At 32.1% G+C, this 22186-nt stretch overlaps 1 protein-coding gene across 1 annotated transcript; it reads right to left on the bottom strand.

The window, feature by feature from the left end:
- Positions 1 to 19848: 19848 nt before the first annotated feature.
- On the bottom strand, positions 19849 to 21013 carry LOC655900 (yippee interacting protein 7). The gene is made up of 6 exons (XM_962458.3): positions 20855 to 21013; positions 20659 to 20809; positions 20450 to 20610; positions 20317 to 20403; positions 20116 to 20264; positions 19849 to 20069 (listed from the first exon to the last, which is right to left on the bottom strand). Exons 1-6 carry the CDS (start codon positions 20937 to 20939, stop codon positions 19908 to 19910), a joined length of 795 nt encoding a protein of 264 aa, XP_967551.1. The 5' UTR covers positions 20940 to 21013; the 3' UTR covers positions 19849 to 19907.
- Positions 21014 to 22186: the final 1173 nt, after the last annotated feature.

Raw genomic sequence — 22186 nt, 5'->3', positions numbered from 1 at the left:
ATTAATAAAAAACAACTGATGAGGTAAGTTATAATTATTTATTGTTAGTTAATGTTTACAACAATGTTTTGCAGGTAAACAGAAGTTGAAAATTTTGAGAATTGTAAATATTGTAATAGCGTATTTTTTTTAATAAAATACATGCTTTGTAAGCCACTTATTTGAATAAATGTGTTTTCAACAATTGTAACTTATATTTTGTACCATTTCCAATGTCGGACTTTGCTCCTTTTCCCTAAATTCAGTTATTTCTTGTGTTTAAAAGTAATTCCCTTGTCCCCGCTTTTCAATAAATTTGCATAATTTCGAAGAGTTGTGCCGAGTTCCAAATTATGGAATATTAAGTGTTCTTTGTTTGATGATAATTTAAAGTAAAATAATTTCTCCAAAACTCCGCCGAAGCCAAGTGAATTAACATTATTTAAATGCTCCGTTTGAAACAAACTCCACATAATTGCCATTTTATACAATTAATTTTCATCTGATAAACCTTCTCGACACAGCAACAACTCCACTTTCTCCTTTTCCTAATAAACCCCAAGTTTATCAAGTCGTCTCCGATTTGTATACATGTATCGGAAGCAGTCTACAATTTTCAACATTTCGCAGCACCTCGAGTATGAACAGACGCCAGTGTCAGCGTCTGCAGTAATTGTTTCATGTAGAAGATATCATCTCCCTGCGGACTATTTTTATAAGAAAGTTTTTCAATTTCACGCCCTGTCCAAGTCGCGCAATAAAACTGTAACGGGAAATCTACAATTCCGGTAACGGGAACGGGAAATTTATCGTTGCATTTCTAAAGGAGAGAGCGAGAACAGCCCAGATTCGAAGCTCATAAATCAGACATCGAACGACTTTAATATCCCGATATGATATGATTACCTACTATGGTTTGCGCCTTATGAAAGGTCGGGCAAATCGGACGAGATATAGAAGGGAAATAAGCAGCTTTTATTTAATCCCGGAAATGCCATTCCGACGCCACAATTTTGCTATTCACCACACTCGCATCCGGCGGAACACTTTGCCCCGACGAAAATATTGCGCACATTACCCAACTTTTGGAAGCCTGATCAAGAAGAGAGACTTATTTATTTACTTCCGAAAAGATGGGATGCTTTTTTACGCTGACGGAGATGGAGCGCCTGCTGCACCTAATAACCATTTTTAAGACGGTTTAAATTCTTTACGGGAGGATATTTGTCAGAAAAATTTGTCGTAAAGCCCGAATGGTTGTATATTTTATTTCTACGCTGCCAGCAACATTGTTATAGTATTGTTTAAGAGCCCCTGTTTATATGAGCACTTCACTCCATTGTGTTTCTTTCACTTCAACGAACAAACCAAATAGACAACACAACGTATGCTAGCTAATTTTCAGGCCTATGTTGTTTGCTATACACAATCGATATGTTATTTTCACCGTCAGATTGTGGTTCCGGAAAAGCAAGAAAGCACAGTGCTTCGATAGATCCCATCCATAGTTTAGTAAAAAATTAAATAAACAACTAAAGATAACAAACAAAATCATGATTAATAAGCGATTTTCTATTAAAGTTTGATGAAGATTTCCTCGTGGAATTTGGTTTATTGAAGCAAAATATTAATTTGGAAAGGCGAGTCAGTCAATAGTTGTAAAATAAATTCAGTGGATACCTTCTTGTTATTTGTAACCGTTTTTATTAAATTCAAAATGAAAGCCATGCGTTTTCTTCTCTATTATCTCTGTAATTTCTTTATCTCGTTGAGACACAGATGGCGGAAACTAAATCATTCCTTCCGGGTATATTAAAAGAAATCTAAAATTGAACAGTCTCTCTCCGACTTAACCTTACAAGTCCTTATATAAAGATGATGTGAAATATTAAACCGAGTCGGAGTAACAAAAGTGCCAAGTCGTCCGGACAATTTCATTGTTAAAATATAGTCCGTGTGCGAGCGGTCGATGATGAAACGTGGCGGTTTTGAGGGAAACCGCCCGCGACAACGCCATGTAATCCCAAAACAAACTGAAAAATATTTAAATTACACGTCGCTTCCATTTCCCATCAACTAATGCGGCCAGATGACGTTTAATGGAAGGATAAACTGGAACTTCCGCATGACTATTTGCAAACGCGCGTTTTTCCACTTCGAGCGTTTCTTATTTCCACCGGCTTATCAGTACTCGTAGCAATTCTCATGCAAATTGCCGGCCATTACCGGCCAACCTGACGAATATTACAATGATTGCTTGGCACGTCGCAGGATTTGTTGTTTAAAAGCAAGGATAGGATTCGGGTGTTTCCTGGCGCACAGAGTCGGCCTTCCGGCAGCATTGTCCTGAATTTATGTCCTGGCCGAGTACATTGTCCTGCTCCACTGTCTGTCTAGTGCACATACAATGGCCGCATTGCAGCACCGAGACTTGCCTCTCCGGCCCCTCGAACACATGTATTATTTAATATGGTCGCACGCAGAATTGCCTGATGGACTCACAGATACGTCCAGGCGTTATCAACGCGCGGGATAATTATTTAGTTCAACCAAATTCAAACCCAAAATTCAACTGTACGCATTGTTTTCGAAAAAACACTACAAATCTTTGTCGCTTTCATGCAGAGACAGCTGCACCTTTTTAAAAATCTCAGCTCCGTTGAGACACTTTGGAGCAAGAAATGTGAGCTTGCGTATGCTGAAAATAAAATTTCAAATTCTGTGCACGCCTGAAATCCCTGCGTGCCAATCTGTACAGAGCGACTGACTCAGTACCTGTATCTCAGGGGGCATCTCCTGTTTTAACACTGTCGCTTTTTAACATTCCTCTGCTTTAGTCAACAGAATTAGTCAACCATTGCAGCAGCCCTCAGCCACAATGGAATTACCTCTCACTTTTCGAAACCATACTACTAATACTTTATAAGATAATTTGTATAAACACTATATTAGGAGTGTTGTGTTGTGAGTTCTAATAATCATATCCATTTGAAAATTTGTACACAGCCATAATTCCTCAGGTTCTGTTGTTCAATGGTAACAATTTTGTACTTTTAAACATAAAGCTATGTTTTTTTTGTTTTTTCTTTGAATTACATGAGCTTATGTAAAAAAGTTTTTATCAGCATTTTTTAGGTAACTTTAGCCGTTTTCAGGTTACTGGCTCTTTTTATTTTAACATCGTATTTTAAAAAAATTCAAATTTTTAATAAAACTTACTAACTAGAAGAGAAGTTAATTTTACAATGATCTGTGTTGACATTCTCTACTACGGTGCGTTCAAAATGTCTTTAGATCAACTCTTGCTGTGGAATTTAGTTTGACAAATTTTTATTGTCTTTGAAGTGTCATTCTGTTAAAGTGTCAAACGCGATACTTGCAGTTTTCTCTAACGCCAAAGTATTGTCGTATGTAGTTATCGTAAGAAATCAACATACGTTCAAAATTTTACAGCAAGAGTTGATCTAAAGATTTTTTGACCGCACTGTATATCTGTGTATAGAAGATTTTAATTTAGAAAATTTTTACTTATATTATACCCACAGCTTTTTTCACATAAGTGTATCTCTGAAACAAGAAAAAATATGATTAAGCTAAATTTTACGAATCTAATCTTTATTTATTAAATTTATCATTTTATTTTATTTTATTTTTATTTATTAAAAAATATACAGAAAACGCCGTTTCTAAAAAAACAATTTTAGTTTAGGAAAAAAACAATTAAGTACATGGAGCCACTAAAATTTGCTGATTATTTTGAGAAATTTAAAAGTAACAAAAATTTCAGCTTACTTTTTAAAAATACAACTATCTAGTCAATACCGACTTCGTCTTAAAGCTTAATAAAATTATTAAAATTCACAATACTTTTAATGTGAAATTTAAACATTTAGACGAAAAACTGACCATATTTTCTCTTTTAATATAAAGGTAAAAGAAAAAATGCAGTATAATTTGGTTACGAATTTTATGGTGTTTTCATAAAACCTATAAATTTTATTGATATTATAAGGCGTCTTCTAGTAGCAACATTATAGCCTAATAATAGACTGGCTGTGGATAAAATAAATAAATTGTTTTTCGCCCGGCGCATCCACCATTTTTATAATATTTTAAACTTTATTATTGTTTTATTATTTGTTTTAAATTTATAACTATAGTATGTTTTTTTATTATTTCATATCAATGTCAGACGCTAATTGTAAAAAACCCAAATAAGTTTTCGTCTTATTGTAAAATAGCTTTAAACCATTTAGAAAACTGGTTAAATGCAGTTGTTTTGTAAAAGACTGAAAAACATACTAGATATTTTATAAAATACCAATTTCTTTTAAAGTTAGGTGGTGTTATAACAAAAACATTGTTGCTTTCTAGTATATTAAAACAATACTTTATAATATAAATTTAATGTTCGAACTAACAATTTAAATAGTATTGATTTGCGTATTATACAAAGCTTAAATAACACAGATGTGTTTAATCGTACTGTAAATGGAACAGAGTTATTTTACAATTAGACGGAAACTTGTAAAGAGTTTTATAATCGGCAATACGCCTATAATCTTCAGTCGAATTGTAAAACTATTGCATTTATTAATTTATTTACAATTTGTTCAGTCGTTTACAAAATGAGTACCTAAGCGTTTTATAATTCGAGTTTAAGACGCTTACTACATTTTTAAATAATATATTTTCTTAGGCGATACTGCCTTCTTTGAGAGTTTTGATTGCAAAATTAGGAATACAGTTTTGGTCAGAGTTATTGAGGTGGTTATGCAACACAAATTATGTATTATTGCTGTAGTAAACGCGACTCGCTAAATCATCATTTATTTTTATGGCATGGCTTTGCTGAATGAGTTAATTAAAATGGAGGAGGTTTTTATTCCATTTTTATTATTCAAATTATAAAACTTTTATATTTTGGCTGAGGCAAATAATTTAAATTGGTACAGAGAAAACAGCAAAACGTCCCTATATTTGACGGTAACAATGCCGAATAATTTATTTCACTTGGGGTACAGAGAGGTCAAAAAACTACAGGTCTCAATCAATATGTCTTCACTTGGCAGTTCACCTATTCGAAAAGCTTTTGGCTAAATAGTTTATTGCATGTTGTAGGTAATGGAAGTTTATCGTCTTATTGACGAGAAGCATTTCAAAACTTTGAAATCTATATAATAGAAAACGAAAATGGTTTAGAAGTATGTACGTGTGAAGTTAAATTACGAAAAAAAATGTTGAAGAGCTCGATGATAAAGGCCACCCGCCGTCGTGGCAAATTGTTGGCTGCGATGAAACGTCGTTGCGATTGCATTTTTCCGTTTTTCCCGATTCAGATATTTGTGAGCAAAATCCATTGTGTTAGTGCATAATACAGGCCTGCGGTCCGCGGCATAAAGCCAGAAATTATGAAAACTACAAATCAAAACGAGAACAAACAGAGCGGACGATAAAGTATGGTTACATTAAAAGGGAAGTGTCATAAAAGTGGCGGGGGAAAGGCCGGACTACCGGAAGGTCGCTAAAATATTATCAGCAAAACAATAGGGGAACTTCCTGCTCACTATACAACAGCGCTACAATAAAACAAATTAAAAATATTACAGGCCTTAACTCGGTGAAAGCGAGAAAGGGTGAAATACACCGCTATAAAACTGCACTGTCAGTACGAATAAATGAGACGTGATGGGGAAATCCCGGATGGTCACTCGATGTTTAAACAATTCTCTTGTAAAGATACGACGATTAACGCAGTAGAGATTGTTCTACCGGAAAACAGGTGATAATGATGAGAGCTTTTGTTAGGCGCCCTTCTATAAAACAACACGAAAATATCGCAAAACTTTGCCAAATTAATTAGTTTCGCTTCGCTACGTCCGTCATAACCGTAAATTTTTTCAACGAAAATTTATTGTATGAATTTTGCGCTATAGCAACTTTTACTTGCTTCTTCTGCTTGTTTTAATATCAAGATGTTTTATTACGAAAGTATTAAAGACGCCAAAAGCATAGAACATTGACGAGCTTATTCTAACATCGCAACTTGGTTTTTAACAGCCAAGTTCAAAAAACAGCCAAAACCCATAAAAACTTGCTTTGAGAAAACTTTTTTTCGGAGAGCGGATGAGCTGTTTTGGACTGGTCCAGAAATATGAAACTCCGTCATGATTAATTTACAGTTTTAGTTTTGAAAATTTCATTAAAATTTTTTAAGGTTTAGACTGCATTTGAATTGGAAATAATTTCTTGAAAAGTAAATAATGTCTATGAAGTTAATCGCAAATTTTCATCGAGGGATAGAAATCCAATCAAAGTGTGGCCCGTGGGCTGTTTATAATTAATTTCGTTTTATCGATATCATCTTTGCATCTCGTTTGATTTGTTTATTTGTGCGAAACTTGTACTGCAACCTTGCCATATGTTAATTATCGAAGATGTCAGTCTAACTGATTAAGCCCCTTAAAGTTTTCGCCGGAGTGGAATTATTGACAAAATGTGAAGCCAAGTCAAAGTTTGTAGATATCGAAATTTGTATGGAATTGTTCAATAGCAGGTACTCCGGCTCAAGTTCGTCAAGAGACGTCGAAGTTGTTGAATTTCAGACTGTTCTTGTTCCCCAAAATGATGCACATACTCGCTAACGAAGTTCTGTTTTGCATTTTAATCATCAGTAATTGGACGAGATTGCCAAATTATCATTCAAAATTGATAAATTTGCATCAAAGATCAGACGACTTTGTTTACGAAGCCTCGTCAAAGGTAATCGCCAATAATTACTTGTATTTAATTAGCATAAACCTAGTTCGAATTTGTCCGAGATTCGTGAAAAAGACGATTAAAAGTGCTGGACGCCTTTTTGACGTCGCTGCCGCCACAGTAGATAGCTTTGCGTAATGTATGGATATTAAACGTCACAGCTTGCCAGCCATTTATAAAAAGGATGCGGGCTGCAGCTCCACAGTTCTAACCGAAAAACTCCCTCGCATTCCTAATACTGATCTCGTATGAATTATAACAGGGATTAACGCAATTCGAGCTTAGATTATTGGCAGACATTGCTCACAACAAAGCTCTGCCGCAATTTATACACGTTGAATTTCCTGATTCGGTGTAATCCGACCCGCCCTTATGCGGACGAAACAAATTGCCTAAATGTGTACTGTTCCAGGATGTTTAAATGCTAGTGCTAATGGTAATGCAACTATTTGCCTCGTCACGTAGCCTGACTAAATTATGGCCGGATTTTACCACACCAAAATAAAATAACTCACACGAATTACACACGCGGCTTTTTCTACCAGCCTTTAGAAAATTAATTACATTTAAAATGTTTTAAGGCTAAAGGGGAACACGTTTTAGTGTGTTTCTAAGCCGACAGGTAGCGCAGAACTTATTTTTCTATTATCTTTTTAACCATTCTCGTTTTTCCGGAAACAAAAAATAATTTTGAAGATAGAATTACATTTTTGTCAACGTAACACTTTTATTTTTTTATTTATTTATCAATAAAAATCTCAAAATAAAACAATATATCCCATTTCAGTTCATAATAAAATTTTGCAACAACGCATTTACATTTTTTGAAGTAAAATAGATTACAAATTGAGAGTTTCTGGTGGATTTCCTTGGCTCAAAATTTCTCGCTGGAATGTAGTATTTAGTTAAACACAAAATTTTTTCCTTATACAGAAACTCTCTCATTTCACTTAAAAAACTCAAATGTGCAGTTGCAAAATTTAACTATGAATTGAAATGTGATTTTAAAAAACCAAAGTAGAGCAACAAATCTCCATTTTTCACAAACGTATTTTTGTTTTCAAATTTCGATAACGGAAAAGATATCAAAATGCAAATTTTGTAAAATCAACTTCAAGTAACAAACAAAAACAATGTGGTTTTGTCATTTGGTCAGAGAAGCATTTGCCAGTATGTTACGTAAAAAAGCAGTCTACCCACATAAACAAAAATAGTCTTTAGTACGTACATTAATTAAGGCGCATCTACAGATAAAAATTAGAGATTCAAAAGTTTTAGACTCTGATATCTAGAAGTCATTTAGTAATGATTATTATTACTAGTAGTTTCTATTTGTTTCGCCGGCTTCTTCAACCCTTTCAGTTCTTTTGGTAAATTTTTCCTATTTTTTGACTGTGAAGCAGGTAGTATTTGAGTTTCGTTTAGCAGTTTCAACTTATTTTGAAAGAATCTTACGTATTTCAGAAAAATTAATTGAACAAAATGGAATTCAAGATTATTTGACATTATTTGCTTCCTGCTGAGCTTTCTCAATCTACTATTAGAAATGTTCATGTCAAAATAATTTTTTATCGAAAATAATGAAATTAAATTTTAACCTATCGTTTTTAAGGTAAAAAGTAGATTTTGTCGTATTCAGTACTTTTGTTTATTTATACGTTTTTGAGCAATTACAAAAAAACACATAAAAATTACTAAGAAATAAACATTGTTTCAAAAAAAACACTAAATTTAATTTAAAGAATGATTGCGATAATTCTGTATTAAATACTAGCAGATACAGAAACATATTCTTTACATATTCTAGTCTTTAGTTTTTAGTTTATTTTGCCCTCTTCCTCTTACCCAAATTTGACGATGAGAAATTCTCGGTGGCAAACTTTGACAAAGTAAAATGAATATTCGCTTTCGTTTTAAACTAATAAAAATTCTACTTTTTTCATTGCATTATATTCATATCATCACAGTACATTTTTCGTGCCCAACGGGCTATCGCAGTTTTTATCAATAAAATTCTTATTTTCTTGTTCAAATTGTCAAAAAAAATAGTGTTCACGGTTTGTGTACAAAAATGACTATCATGCTTATGCTTCTTCATCTTAACTCGGCTGACGCCTCGTTCATGCATTTGCACGCTCATAATATCAATTACTCTCGACACTCGCTTTGAAATATACTATTTTATTATACTTACTTTTGTCACACACTCTTGATATAACTCTGTCGTCCTCTTTAGCCTTAAGTATTTTTTTTCACTTTTAATTTTTTTTAAATTCAATTTTTTTTGAAAATTTCCAAAATTATAGAGTGTAATGAAAAAATGAGGCCAAATTATCTTAATTATGAAAACCAAAAAAAAGTTTATTCAGGGGAATTTTACAGTTCATTCTACGTTCATACGTTGAATTGTATTGAATTTTTTTGCGTATAAATTAGAGCAGTCAGTCTCAATCATTCTCTGGTAGTTTTTCAACAATTTTATACCCTCGTTAAGACCACTTATTTTCATAGTAGAATATTTTAACCCACACCTACCCTTGTATTCAGCGAATGATTTTATGTCCATAAAACCATATTCGTAAGTCATCTCACCATAAACGTAAGAAATTTAATTTTTTCGACCCTTGACCCAAATCCGTTTTCTGTGTCTCTATGACCCAGATGTGCAAATTGGTTCGATTCACCACCAAACTCTCGCCTCGTAAGTTATTTAATAATGAATCCAACCAAAATAAGACAGGTTTGTCTTATTCCATTCGTTTTGTGTTCCTGTCGGCAAATTAAATTATTAATAAATCGAAATTAAACTTGCGGCTTTTGACTGGCACGAGGGGCGCTGACCATGGGCATGTGTGAGTGCGCAGACCGTTTGTATTCGACGTCTAATTAAGTGTGAAGCCAATATCAAAGTGTTCGTTGGGGTGGAGTAAAGACCGCTTCTGGTTATTTTGCTTACGCGGCTGCTACGCGTATCGCGCCTCAACGATTTTCCCTTCGTAGGGCACTTGCAAGCACTGACTTGCTTTCAACCGGAATGTGTGGGCCCCGGATTAGCAATCCGACGGCCTATTTTGACCAAACGCTAATTTTCTAATTAACGATTGCGTTCAGCGGATAATTCGTTGATTAAATTCAGAACATAGACGGAATAACCAAAATTCTTCTAAACCATTTCGACATCTGGCATACCTTCCGGATTTGCTCGATTTCGGTGCACTATAAGTTAATTTTCCGTGTTTTCTTTTGAAATGCAAATTGAGAAAACCAAGAAAAGCAGTCACTATTATTCCAATACGAACCTGTGCTATTTCAATCAATTCGAACTAGAGAGCAATTTGCAGGAGCGCTTCTGTTACTAATGGAGATGAGAGCGGCTTAAAGCAAACAAATAATAATCTTAATTAATCGAGATTTAAAGTGTTCAATCACTGTAAATACCTAAAAATCGTAATTATGCGCAATTTATTAGCGCTGTGTCTCTCGAGGCTTTGGAAGCTTTTCAATCTCGATATCTCCTCAGCTAATTACAATTAACTGTATTACACCTAGAGCAGTGCATTGATGTCTAGCACCTTACATTATTCTAAATGGAAGCCGATCGCTGGCGTCCTGTAATTAGCAAGCAATTAGTGTAATGAAACTAATATTCGAATAACCGCAAATTTCGTATTAGTGCAAAGTAATTCATCGGAAATTATACATATACGTCATATATCATAGGCAGCTAATAAATAACAGGTCAATGGCAGAACCGAAAGTAATCTAGCGCATATGTTTTGATTAATATTTTTCGAGTGCGCATTAATCAAACGCGAAAATGAATAATATCCCTGCATTAATTACTTTTCTGCAAGTGTGCGTTTTTTTATTAATTGAATCGTCGCAACGACTCACTCAGATTAATGCGAAACTCTGTGTACACGTGCAAAGGCATGATTTTGCATAGCTTTAATATTTATATGGCGACGTTTTAAGTGAGAGCAACCCTCGAATGGGGATGCTCGGGGAGAAAAAGAATCAAATGATACAAGGGTTAGCGCGTTTATGTTGTCAACCCTCCGTTTTATTTCTTATGAGAATGTGTGTTTTTATATAAATAATGGATGGGAAAGGTAACGCTACGCTATGATATTATCCTGAATTATTCACGTTTTTTCAGACATCCACTTAATAAAATGGCAGGGGAGACTCGCCCAAATTGGAGCGACTTAATTTCTCGTTAATGATGACCTAAGTCCTACGTGTATAAAACCCTTTAGGACACGTTACAATGTTAATCACGCCAAATTTAAGCAAAAAAACAAAAGTGGAAACAACGGAATCAGCTGATCTAAAGCTGCCAAAAACCTTTCTGTGTATAAAAGCTCTTTAAAAAATTTTGTTACATTTTTAGAAGATTCTAGCAGTAATAACTTAATAAGTGATTCTCACGAGCTTTATAATGGCATTTCGATCACGTGTGATATACGACATTTTATCTTATCTTTTCTTATTTTATCTTACTGTACATTATAAATGTGTTCAAGAATAGTTGTTCATCAAATCGGCAATGGAATTCAAATTCAATGTTGCCGCCTTGTCCAAATAACGGTTCTAGTTTCTTTGTTAAATTTTTTAATTAGCTTTTTACTTACTTTTTTGCATTTTTCGGCAATGTTGTTTCAATTGGAGAGTTTGTCTTAATTTGTGTTTTATATTTTCGTAATTTTTGTTGTTCTGTATTCAAATCGCGTATCGTAATGACCTCAATACGAAACCGAAGTAGAAAAAGTAACTTTATTCTAACTAGTAATTATGACTACCAGACAAAGCTTTGCAAGTTTCATTTTACGAATACGAATATTTTTACTTAACTTCGATTAATTCCATTCTGTTAATGTGGTGATTGTGAATAAAGCGTATTACATTTGTGTTTTAGTCGCATTTTATCTACTTGAGAATATTAAACACGCGGGCTGACGTTTTCGTATTTAAACATTCTTGCGTGAATAAAATATTTTCTGAAACACTTATACAATAAATAACTATAAAATTTAAAATATGCACTGCGCCACGTATTTTTCAAAAGGCTGCGAATACAGTTAAAGATGCCAGAAAAATGTTATGAAAAAAAGTGCAAAAAATTAACTTTTTTCTTTAAAGTTTGTAAGACCACATCTCTATCTTCAACGGCCCTAAAAACGTTCAAAAACGCTCAAGAAACGGATTCGTTGCATTTTACTGGTGGTCAAGTAACGGAAACTTAAATTTTAGCTACACTGTTAAAGATAAAAAAAAATAATTCTCTACAACTTTGATCCTTACACTTTTTTATATCTTCAACCGTATTCCTAGCGTTTTGGTAAATATGCGACAGTGCGCAAAGAATCATCGCTTAGAGTAATCAATTTGCTTTCCACCTTCTATTTTTGCGAACACTGCAAATATGGTTGCAGATACAAAGAAAGTACAACGAACAAAGTTGTAGAGAATTACATTTTCTACAAAAAACTGTACACCATATTTCTATATTAACGGTTTAGGTATAAATTAACTTTCCAATACTTGACCACTGACAAAATGAAGCAAATCCGTCGCTTGAGCGTCTTTGAATGACTTTGAAAACTAAATGGTTGAAGATAGATATATAGTTCGCAGACTTTTTTTATAGGAAATTTAGTTCTCTACAACTTTTTTCCTAACATTTTTTATATGGGGCAGAATGCAAATTAGTAAAAAAATTTTTTTTAATATGGTTTACGATAAAAAAATTTATTATTATATATAATTTGATACTCTACCTGCCTACTTTTTTAGTTTGCTATGTGTTAACCGTTATACAAATACAACCATTTTTTTAAAATCCATTGCTCTGAAAACTTAGACGGTAATGGAGCACCTGCGTTCTCTGGCGAACTATCGAGGAGGAGAACGTTTTATTTGTACATCATTTCATATCCTAACCTTTAGATGTCCGTAGTATGAACTAAATTTGTCAATTAGATAGGTACGTTGTTTATTTAATGTTTGATTTAAGGTTGAAATAACGATCTTTTCAGTCAGATTCTGAGTTATTTCCTTCATATTTGTTCTTTTTGGTATGGAACATTTCTCTTGTTTTGCGTCGTCGGTGGTTATCATCTCGCAAAGTTCGATTGGTTGCGATATCGTTCCGGAGTTGTCGCTTGTGCATTTCCCTTTATAAATTAACCAAGTTAGTAATACAGCGCACGAATGACTTTTTGCGTCCAGAATTGTTTTTTGCATTCTGAAGCCAATTTTGCGTCCGAATGATGCGGACTTCGATGAAAACTCCCCGTGGAAATTTGCTTCGACCCATTGTTTTTAAATTTCCAGTCCAGAAGTATTATTTATCCGCGCAGCAATGAAGTGTAAAGCAAAAACCATCCCTGTGAAAATTTCCGAAGTACGTGTGTTTGCATTTTATATAAAGCTCCACTCTTCCACGGAAAAGTAATAAAGCTTTCTTATAAGTTCTTAAAGTCGGCTGGGAAAGTTCAAACTCGGAAACGAATACATAAAAAGCGTGGAGTTCTGTCGATATCGAGGAATTATTTCTTAAATTATACAGATGTCGGGTTTTGATTACTTTATGGACTCGTCATTTAAAAACCCCGCTAGGTGCACATCATCTTTTTTGTCGAGGATGTCAGTCGAAGAGTCCAACGAGGAAAAGTTGGGGAAAATTCGTGGTTTTGATTTTCATAAATTGGTTCGCGCTTGTAAATCTACTAAGGTTGCGTAATGTGATTTAAATTGATGTTCGACTTTATATTAAAAATGAACGTGCTTTCGTATAATCGGGGAGATTTTTCTACTTCCAATGCATATTCCTCGGGTATTATTAAACTCTGAAAGAGAGTAATTTACAATGTTAAACAAAGTTTAAAAGCTGCATACGCCTTTCACGGTAAATCACTTCTATAACTTCTTGAAAACTTGCTGCAAATTTACAACATCGATCTGTTTGCCCACTGCAGCTAAACTTACAACAGACGAAATACTCTTCCTCGAGCAATAATGACGTCAATGGCAAAACTGTTTACGGAAAGAAACATTACATATTCGGCTGTTCTCCAAACATCATGATAGAGTTTCAGAACAATAGACCAAACATCGCTCCTGTCTTTTATTTATCAACTTCACCACACATTATTAATTCATTTGCCAAAACATTATGTATAAATTTAGAAAAAATAATAAAAGAAAAATAAATCACACAAAAAATATTTAGAGAAAGTTTTCTTCTCCAATCAGCACCTACCACTTACAATATTTTCCACATTTCTTGTACTAATACTGCTCTTAGCATTTCAAGATTTTGTTTGTGCATTTTTTTCTTTTTTTAATCGAGAAAAGGTGTACTTTATGTTTTGTGCGTATTTAAACTCTGTTTTAATTGTTATTGCAGTGATTATGAGACATTTGAAAAAAATATTTAATTTTTTTTCGGTGCTTGTGTTGACAGTGTTTATTAGCACTTTCCCCTCCAAGAAAAATATTAAAAATAAATAGTTTTATTGCTTCACAAATTGCTTTATTGCAGAATTACTTTGAAACCCGTTTAGGTCTGTGCATTTATCAGAAATACGTGTGTCAATTTTAACAGGTAACAGAGCTCAACAAATAAAACATTATTTCTATTTGTAATTTTACAATAAAAGTAAAATTTACTTAAAATTTGGAAAAGATAACATATCGAAACGTGTATCCGCCCACGGATAACAAACTAATGTTGTGATAGAACCGGACAATTTTACAGTGACTTTATTTTAGACAATGGTGGACTCTATTTTCATAGGTGCAGCCATTAAGAGGCAATTTTTTTACCCATTTACCAAATAAAATTTTAAATCTGCCATTTTAAAATTTGTCAAAATGCTTCGATGTGCTGCAGTTAGATACACAAATTCGGCAAAAAAAAATTTTAAAAGGAAAAATTTACAGAATGACTGACTTCTGTGAAAATTTTGAGCGCAAAATGTGAAAAGGTGTAAGTGGGATCAAAAGGTACCTATCAATTTCTACATAGAATAAACAGAGAATAAACCTCCTAAGAACAGTAATATTACAGAGTCATATACTTCTTCCTTATGCAGTTGTAACAGAAAGCCTCATTCTAAATTTTAGCGAGATCAATTCATTTCACAATATTTGAAAAATTTTGTGGACTTTTTAATTTGCCTCAACATAGTGTCTATTCTAATAAAGTCACTGTAATTTAAACAGTTCAAATTGTTGAAAATTGTTGCTATGTATACAAACTAACAATTAAACAATGACCGACTCGTTTGCACAAAAGAAAGGAGGAAAATAGTGAAAATAATAAATAAAAATTTTGCAAAATGTTTTATAAAAAAGTTATTGTATTTGATAGGTTTTTTACGTCGCGGTAAAATTAACACACGTATTTCTAATACACCCAGTACGTTGACGTAACTCCGGATTCTAGTTTTATGTAACAGTTTTTATATAAGGTGAATTTATTGTGTTTTATTTCTTGGACGCTTGGACGCAACAAAAAATACTAATTCCATTTACCATTTGTTATCATGTTTGATTTTTGAACAATTAAATGAAGCAAAATTGTTGTTTTAAATAACAATAGCAAAATTATAGCAAAACTGCAAAGACAAAGTTGACAATATTCAGAACAATGTAATCGTAGTTACACTAATTTTGTAATCTATCAATTACAGATTTGGACAGATGGAATTAGTATAGTTGGTTGAGATGGTTGAATCTAAAAAAAATTAGAAAATATTCATAATTTACTTATCCTGCATACACTTTAAACTGTTAATTAAATATAATTAGTTAATTATTATTTCCTTCGAAGCAGAGTTTGAAGCAGAGTAACTACTAGAGCTCTCTACACATTACTGAACATATTATAAAATGAGCGACATCTGGCAGTTTACTTGCCAACTTAGATGTCTAAATTTCTGTAAGTTTTGTGTGATAATAATTTTATAAATCAAAGTTTCGATATAAACAAGAAATTTTAAAGAATTTTTTTATATCAACACAAATTGGTAATAAAATTGCTATATTTTATTTAATTTATCCGCAATTAAAGTAGGTAGTGCTACCTGTTTGTTGGTAGGATAAAAAAGCTTGTAGAGTTTTCTCCTCCAGTTTCTACAAGAGTTCTGTACCAACTTTTTCTATTTATAAAATTACAGTTTTCTTTATGTCTGTTCAAATAATCAATAAATGAATAACAACTTGTCGCACTTTTTATTTTCTTCATTTTAACTTTAACTCGAAGTAGTAAGCGTAACTAATTTTAAAATTCTAAACTTCCTAAATTAAAAACAAGACCGCTTCCATGTTTCTTGCTAATAAAAGTGTAACAAAAGTTTTTTCCCAAAAAAGAACTATGATATTTTATCATTAATTTTTATTATTTGAAGTAAAAGATTTTTAAATACCAAATAATTAACTTCCTTAATAATCTAGATGTTTTCTTATAATTACTCGGTCCAGTTGTTTGTTCTAGACAGTTTACTTATTTTTAAGGATAAGAAGCACTAAAGTTTTAAAGACAAATAGAAGATTATTTAAAGGTCTGCTGCTCAAATTTAATGAAGCATTTAGTCTTCTTTATGCAAGAGTTATATTTGTTGGTTTTGTTAACAATGGTGATGCACTGGTTTTCATCGCATTTACCTACTGGTTGTAGAAGAATTAAAAAAAACTACTCAAGGTAATATTTAACGTAAATCAAAATATGACATTAATAAACACTTGTACGATTGTGTAACACACATGTATTATAACCAGAGCATCCAGAAATTATGCCACACCACACTATCATAAGTTGTGATTTGTTTTGAACTCGACTATATTGAATAATTAAACAAATTATAGCTTGCCACAACTATTTTTTCATTTTGACAACGTAGTATTTTTGTACGTCGCGTCTGCTCAAACGATCGCATATTTTTCTGATAATTTATTTTAGAAGTTTTAATATCTTGCCAACAGCTAATTAAAATACTAAAAAAAAAACTGTGTGTCTTATGTGTAAACAAAATATTTAACCTGATTGACTTTTTAACTAAAATTCTATACGAAACACGTGTCAACAAATGTGTTTGCAGATGTGCAATAAATCACAATAGCGAATAATTGCAGTTTCATTCTCCAACGGAAGGCAACTAGAACTTTGAATTGAATTTCATAATAAAATTTTCAACTCATTCATTAGACATGAATGAAGAAAAATGCAACAGTAGTGTTATTTTTGGTTACAGTTTACTTATTTCATATTTATGACTATTGTCGTATTTTACATCAAAATACGTAACTGACGTTTTCATTTGGTTATAGGTTCAACCAAACATGACTTTTATTATTTCCAATGTTTAGAGTACATACCTCTAAACAAGTATTTGTTAAATTTAATTAAGAAAACAGCTTGCAGGAATTTTCAAGAACACTTTTTCAGTTAAAGAGGTATGCATCAAATATTTCATTACGAAGTATTTTCACTCTCACAGCCGAGAGCTTCGTTTTTATTATTTTATATTTTATATATAAAATATAATACAATTAATATAATGATATATTTATATTATTCGTAAATTGCTGCATAGTTGCTCTTTCATGAATCGATAAGTCAAATAAATTTAGGACATCAGAAAAAATAAAAAAGTCAAAATGACTCTAAATAAACCACATAAAAACTTTCAGATAACTTTTAGTTCGCCATTTAAAACTATCCTTTCAGCAGTTACACTAAACTAAAAAAGTTTGAAAGCATTACCGCTTTCAAAGCGAGACCTGAACACGAATACGTTGTGTTTTTTCATATTAAAAATAAAATTAGCAACATGCAATTAAACACCTTATAAGTAGTTATAATTACTTTGGTTATTAAGCATGTAAGTGATTATCAGTTTCGTTCTACAGTCTTCGTTTGAGTAATTCACAGTAAATGCATTAAACAATAATTAAAAAATTTTGAAAGAAACGTAGACTTATTAAATGTAGAGTTGTATTTCACTAAAATTAGTTGGTCGTAAATCACAATTATAACACTTGCTAATTAATATTCAGCTCAGGCATCTCCAGCTGAAAATACGGAAGTTTACCAAACCGTTCACAAATTACGTCCAAAATTATAAAAAATGAATAATTTAAATAAAATTAAGCAATTATTATTCCCATTAAAAATTCTATTATTTTCTCGATCGCAAGTAAACACAGTGTTTGCTTTTTATTTTTTCTAAATTTGATTCGATGAATTATTCATATGTGATCTATCATTATGCGAAGTGTGCAACAATTTAGAAAAAATTGTCAGGTGGAACACAAGAACTGGTTTCGTTGTAACTTGTTATTATTTATGTGTACTTTACAACATGTTATTATGACGTTACTAAAAATAAAAAATATTCCATTAAAGTCTGCAGTCAAAATATTTGCAACGTCCTTCGAAAAAAAATTTAACCCCAATTAAATTCTTGTAATTACTTTGTAGAATTTTTACAAGTCATCAGGACGACTACTAATCAATCAACCAATCATTTGTCATAAAATAAATTTTATTGATTAGTTTGTAAAGTCGCGGAAAATTAAGGTATACGCAAAAAAACTGGTAATAAATTTAATTCTATTCGTAAGTAAAGAAATCATTGATAAAACGTAATTAGTACCGACACTGTATTTCTATAATGTCACAAGGAAAAGTAATCAAGTCTCTTTATTACGATTAGAATTATAGATAATTAAAAAGCAGGTTTACTCAGCTTTATCGCATTTCTAAATACTAATTAACTTAAACGAAATGTATTATTAACCTACAATTTCACTCTTGAAGGTAAACACAAAAAAAAAATGTAGTAACTGTGCCCAAAGTTAATATTTTCCGATATGTCATATTAAAAATTAAACAAAGGAATAAGGTAATGTTATTTTTTATTAAAATAACTTCCAGCAACATTTCAAAGTTGAAACTTGTTTGAAGTTCTAAACTTTGAACATTTTGTGCAAAATGTTATTACATTTACACGGTTAAATAAACAGGAATATCTGTTAGACGAGTAAACAATACAAAGTGTGTTTTGGTAAATACACATGATGTTATTTAGGAAATTATTTTGACCACGACAGTATCTAATTGATAAAACTTGAATACACCAATATTACCACACTGGAATTACATCCATTACATAATTCCTTCCAAGAACTGCAATTTTATTGTTTCCTTTTTACGATTCGACTACAAATTTCAAATTTAATTCCTCTACAATCTACATACAAAGATAGAACTCGTTAGCAATGAATTTACTGTCCTCGAAAGGAAATAGAAGCGATAACAATAACACGAAACGTTAGGTTGGCCTTTTTAAATTTAATTCAAGAAAGGGAATCTAAAAATAACGTCGTTCCACACCTAAATCATATTTGTAAAAATTTTCGCCACTGTTCGATTTTTATTTTTTATGTAGGTATGCACTTGACAACAAAAGTTTTTAATTTTGTTCAATTAAAATTTTGATCCCAGTTATAATTAATATTTTAATACACACCGGTTTCAAGGTGAAATTTTCAAATATCTGCGAATGAAATACAAGTTTTTAAAATTAATTAAACTATTTATTTAATTTTACTAACAACTCATTCTGTGTGTTTACAACCTGTACTCATCTGCAAATAATTAAATTCTCTCGACCTTTGTCATAAATTTTTCTTTAAAATTGCACTAAAGCTACTTCTATTCATAATATGAATCTGCTTCGTTGGAGTCAATTTTTATTTGTTCTTCTGCGTCTATATATTCTTATATTGCACTCATCCTTGCAATACGAAATGTGTTCATTCAGTTTTTACTAAAATATTTCGATGAGGTAATAAGGTAGAGGTATTTATTATTGCAGACTTTCAGATGCAACGTCTGTAAAATTTATGAATTCCGTGAAGGCTAATCAACTTACAAGAGTAAACTTCAAAAAGCGTATTTCCAAGTTAGGAGAATTTTTGCTTTTATTACATCAACGTGGTCTGTTGCACCAAAAACTACTTATAACTTTTGGCTATTATTTTAATTGTTCGATAAAAAATTATTTCAAATGTTATTATCTTCGAAAATAAACAACTTGAAAAGTTGAATTTCGTTTATTGTCTTTTCGATATACAAAATATATCGAAAATATATCTATCTAAATTCCTGTCTTTTCTAGAATCCACGCTCTATAATTTGCAGTTCTTGTGAATCCAGAAGGAGCCCCACTTTCACATCCCCTACTACTGACGAAACTAACAATTCCGACATGAAGTGGATTTGTTGTAGAATTAGTAACAGCACCACCACCACTGTCTCCCTATAAAGAGCATTAATTAAAAAATATTTTAATCTCTTGTACTTACGCTGCATGAACTTTTAACTTCACTAGTTGGTGAGACAGCACAAACCATCCCTTCTACAATTAAACCTTTACCGTAATATTCCTCACAGGCACTATTTGAAATGGCTACCAGATCAACATATTCCAAGTCAGGACTTAGAACAGCGGCGTCTTTTGACAAACAAATTAAATATAAAATCAATTTGAACCTAATTATTCCTACCGTCTGAAGTTAGTCCCCAGCCACTTATTGTGATAGTTGTATTAACTTCTAGAGTATCGTTTGATAAGCCAACTGCCTTAGTGTTGTCTGAAAACAATTTTAAAAACAATTTTCGAAGCATTTCAAACGTTACCATCGAATGTTAAAGCTTCCGCTAGTCTTATAAGCCCTATGTCGTTCTCAAGAGTAAGGGCGTCGTAAGATTCGTGTAAAATAAAGTCTTGACCTGAAGAAACAGTCCCAGTGTCTCCCGTATATTCCAATGAACCAGTCACTATGCGAGCTGACTTTGCCCTTTGAAAAAGCAAGTCAAGCAAAACTTTTTTAATAAAACAAAATTACTCATCGACACAGTGTCCAGCCGTAAGAATCCATTCTTCACTAATTAAACTTCCACCACAAAACCATGAATAAGAGTCGCTTGTAACATGAAGTGCTGCTTGCCAAGGAAATTGGCCCAAAGTTGCATTTTGCCCGTTTATTATTCTTGGTCCTGAATCATCATATAAACAAAAAGAATACCAACTTTTGGTCTTACCAAGCTTGCCGTAAGGAATTTTTTTAGGTGGTGGCAGTGCCAAGACCGATGCTAGACACAAGCAGAAGATACCAAAACGAAGCATTGCTAGGATTGTTGAAAATACAAATCGACGAAGGCTTTATATATTTGGACCTAAAGTGTGTGATGCAATTCGAAATTGTATTTCAAGATGTGATAACAACACTTATCCCAAATTTTTTTTGGACTGTAAGTACTGTAGCTTGAAAGAGTGGCCCATTGTTTGCTATTGCAAGGATGAGCTATGAAATATTATATCTTTCTAAGCAACAGTATAAGTGATAACACATTAAGTCCAGTATTTTTAAACACACTGTGTACATGAGTGATTACGATAAGCTATTTTAGTCGACAATCTACTTCCTTTTATAAAAAAAAAATTACAATAGTCACTTTAGCTCTAGCTACAAATAAACTGATTTCGTACTTTTATGATTCAAGTCTGAATTGCCAAAAAAATAAAATTCACATATGGACCAAACCGAGAAATGTACCATTTCTTATTTAAACAAGTGTCAAAGAAAGTTGAAAGATTATTTGTTGATTCTTTGTCAAATGTGTAATATTCTAAATTCGAATGCACACATGTATTTGTATTAAACCAAGTAAAAGTCAATTTGTTTTGTCTGGATGTCTGGGCTACAAATATTCAGTTTATACAAAATTTTATTTAGATAAAGAATGCAGCCAGGCGGACATCGTTGCTTGAAGCAAAAGGGAACGAAGCGAGAGAATGTTGTATGGATTTGAATCCGCAAAAAGGTCCCCACATTTATTTTTCACCTATTTGATTGTCAGTTTAATTAATATTACATTTTTTTTTATTTTTTTTTAATTATATCCGAATTTATTTTAATTTGTTTAGTGAATAATAACTAATAATAATAAAGACATTCTTTGTAACACGTCTAGTTTTGTAAAAAATAAAATAACCAAATTAATTTTATTACTCTATGCCATCTTTTTGCTAATTGTACCTACATATTGTAGCAACTATTTAAAAAGTTTTTTTACTTGTCTTTAACATTGACTGAAAGAATATTCTGAAAGCTAGGTTTTGGTGCAACAATTACTAATCCTCTGAATGAGCACGTCAAACCATATAAGTTTAGCAAACGGAATGCTCTTTTGATTAAACCAGCTTTTTAAACATACAAGGTGATTTTTAAAAAACGAGCCACTCTAAATATCTTCGAAAATAAAAAAAATTGAAAAATTCCGAGATAGGTCAATCTTTACATAAAGGGAGACACTTTTTAATGAACTTTTAAAAGCTGTAGCACCCTGTATATGAATAAGTCAGTTAATGTG

This window comes from Tribolium castaneum, chromosome 3 (genome assembly GCF_031307605.1).
Source record: "Tribolium castaneum strain GA2 chromosome 3, icTriCast1.1, whole genome shotgun sequence".
In the NCBI taxonomy this organism is placed as follows: Eukaryota; Metazoa; Arthropoda; class Insecta; order Coleoptera; family Tenebrionidae; genus Tribolium; species Tribolium castaneum.
Note: the sequence above shows the minus strand (reverse complement) of the source record. Positions and strands in the feature narration are given on the sequence as shown.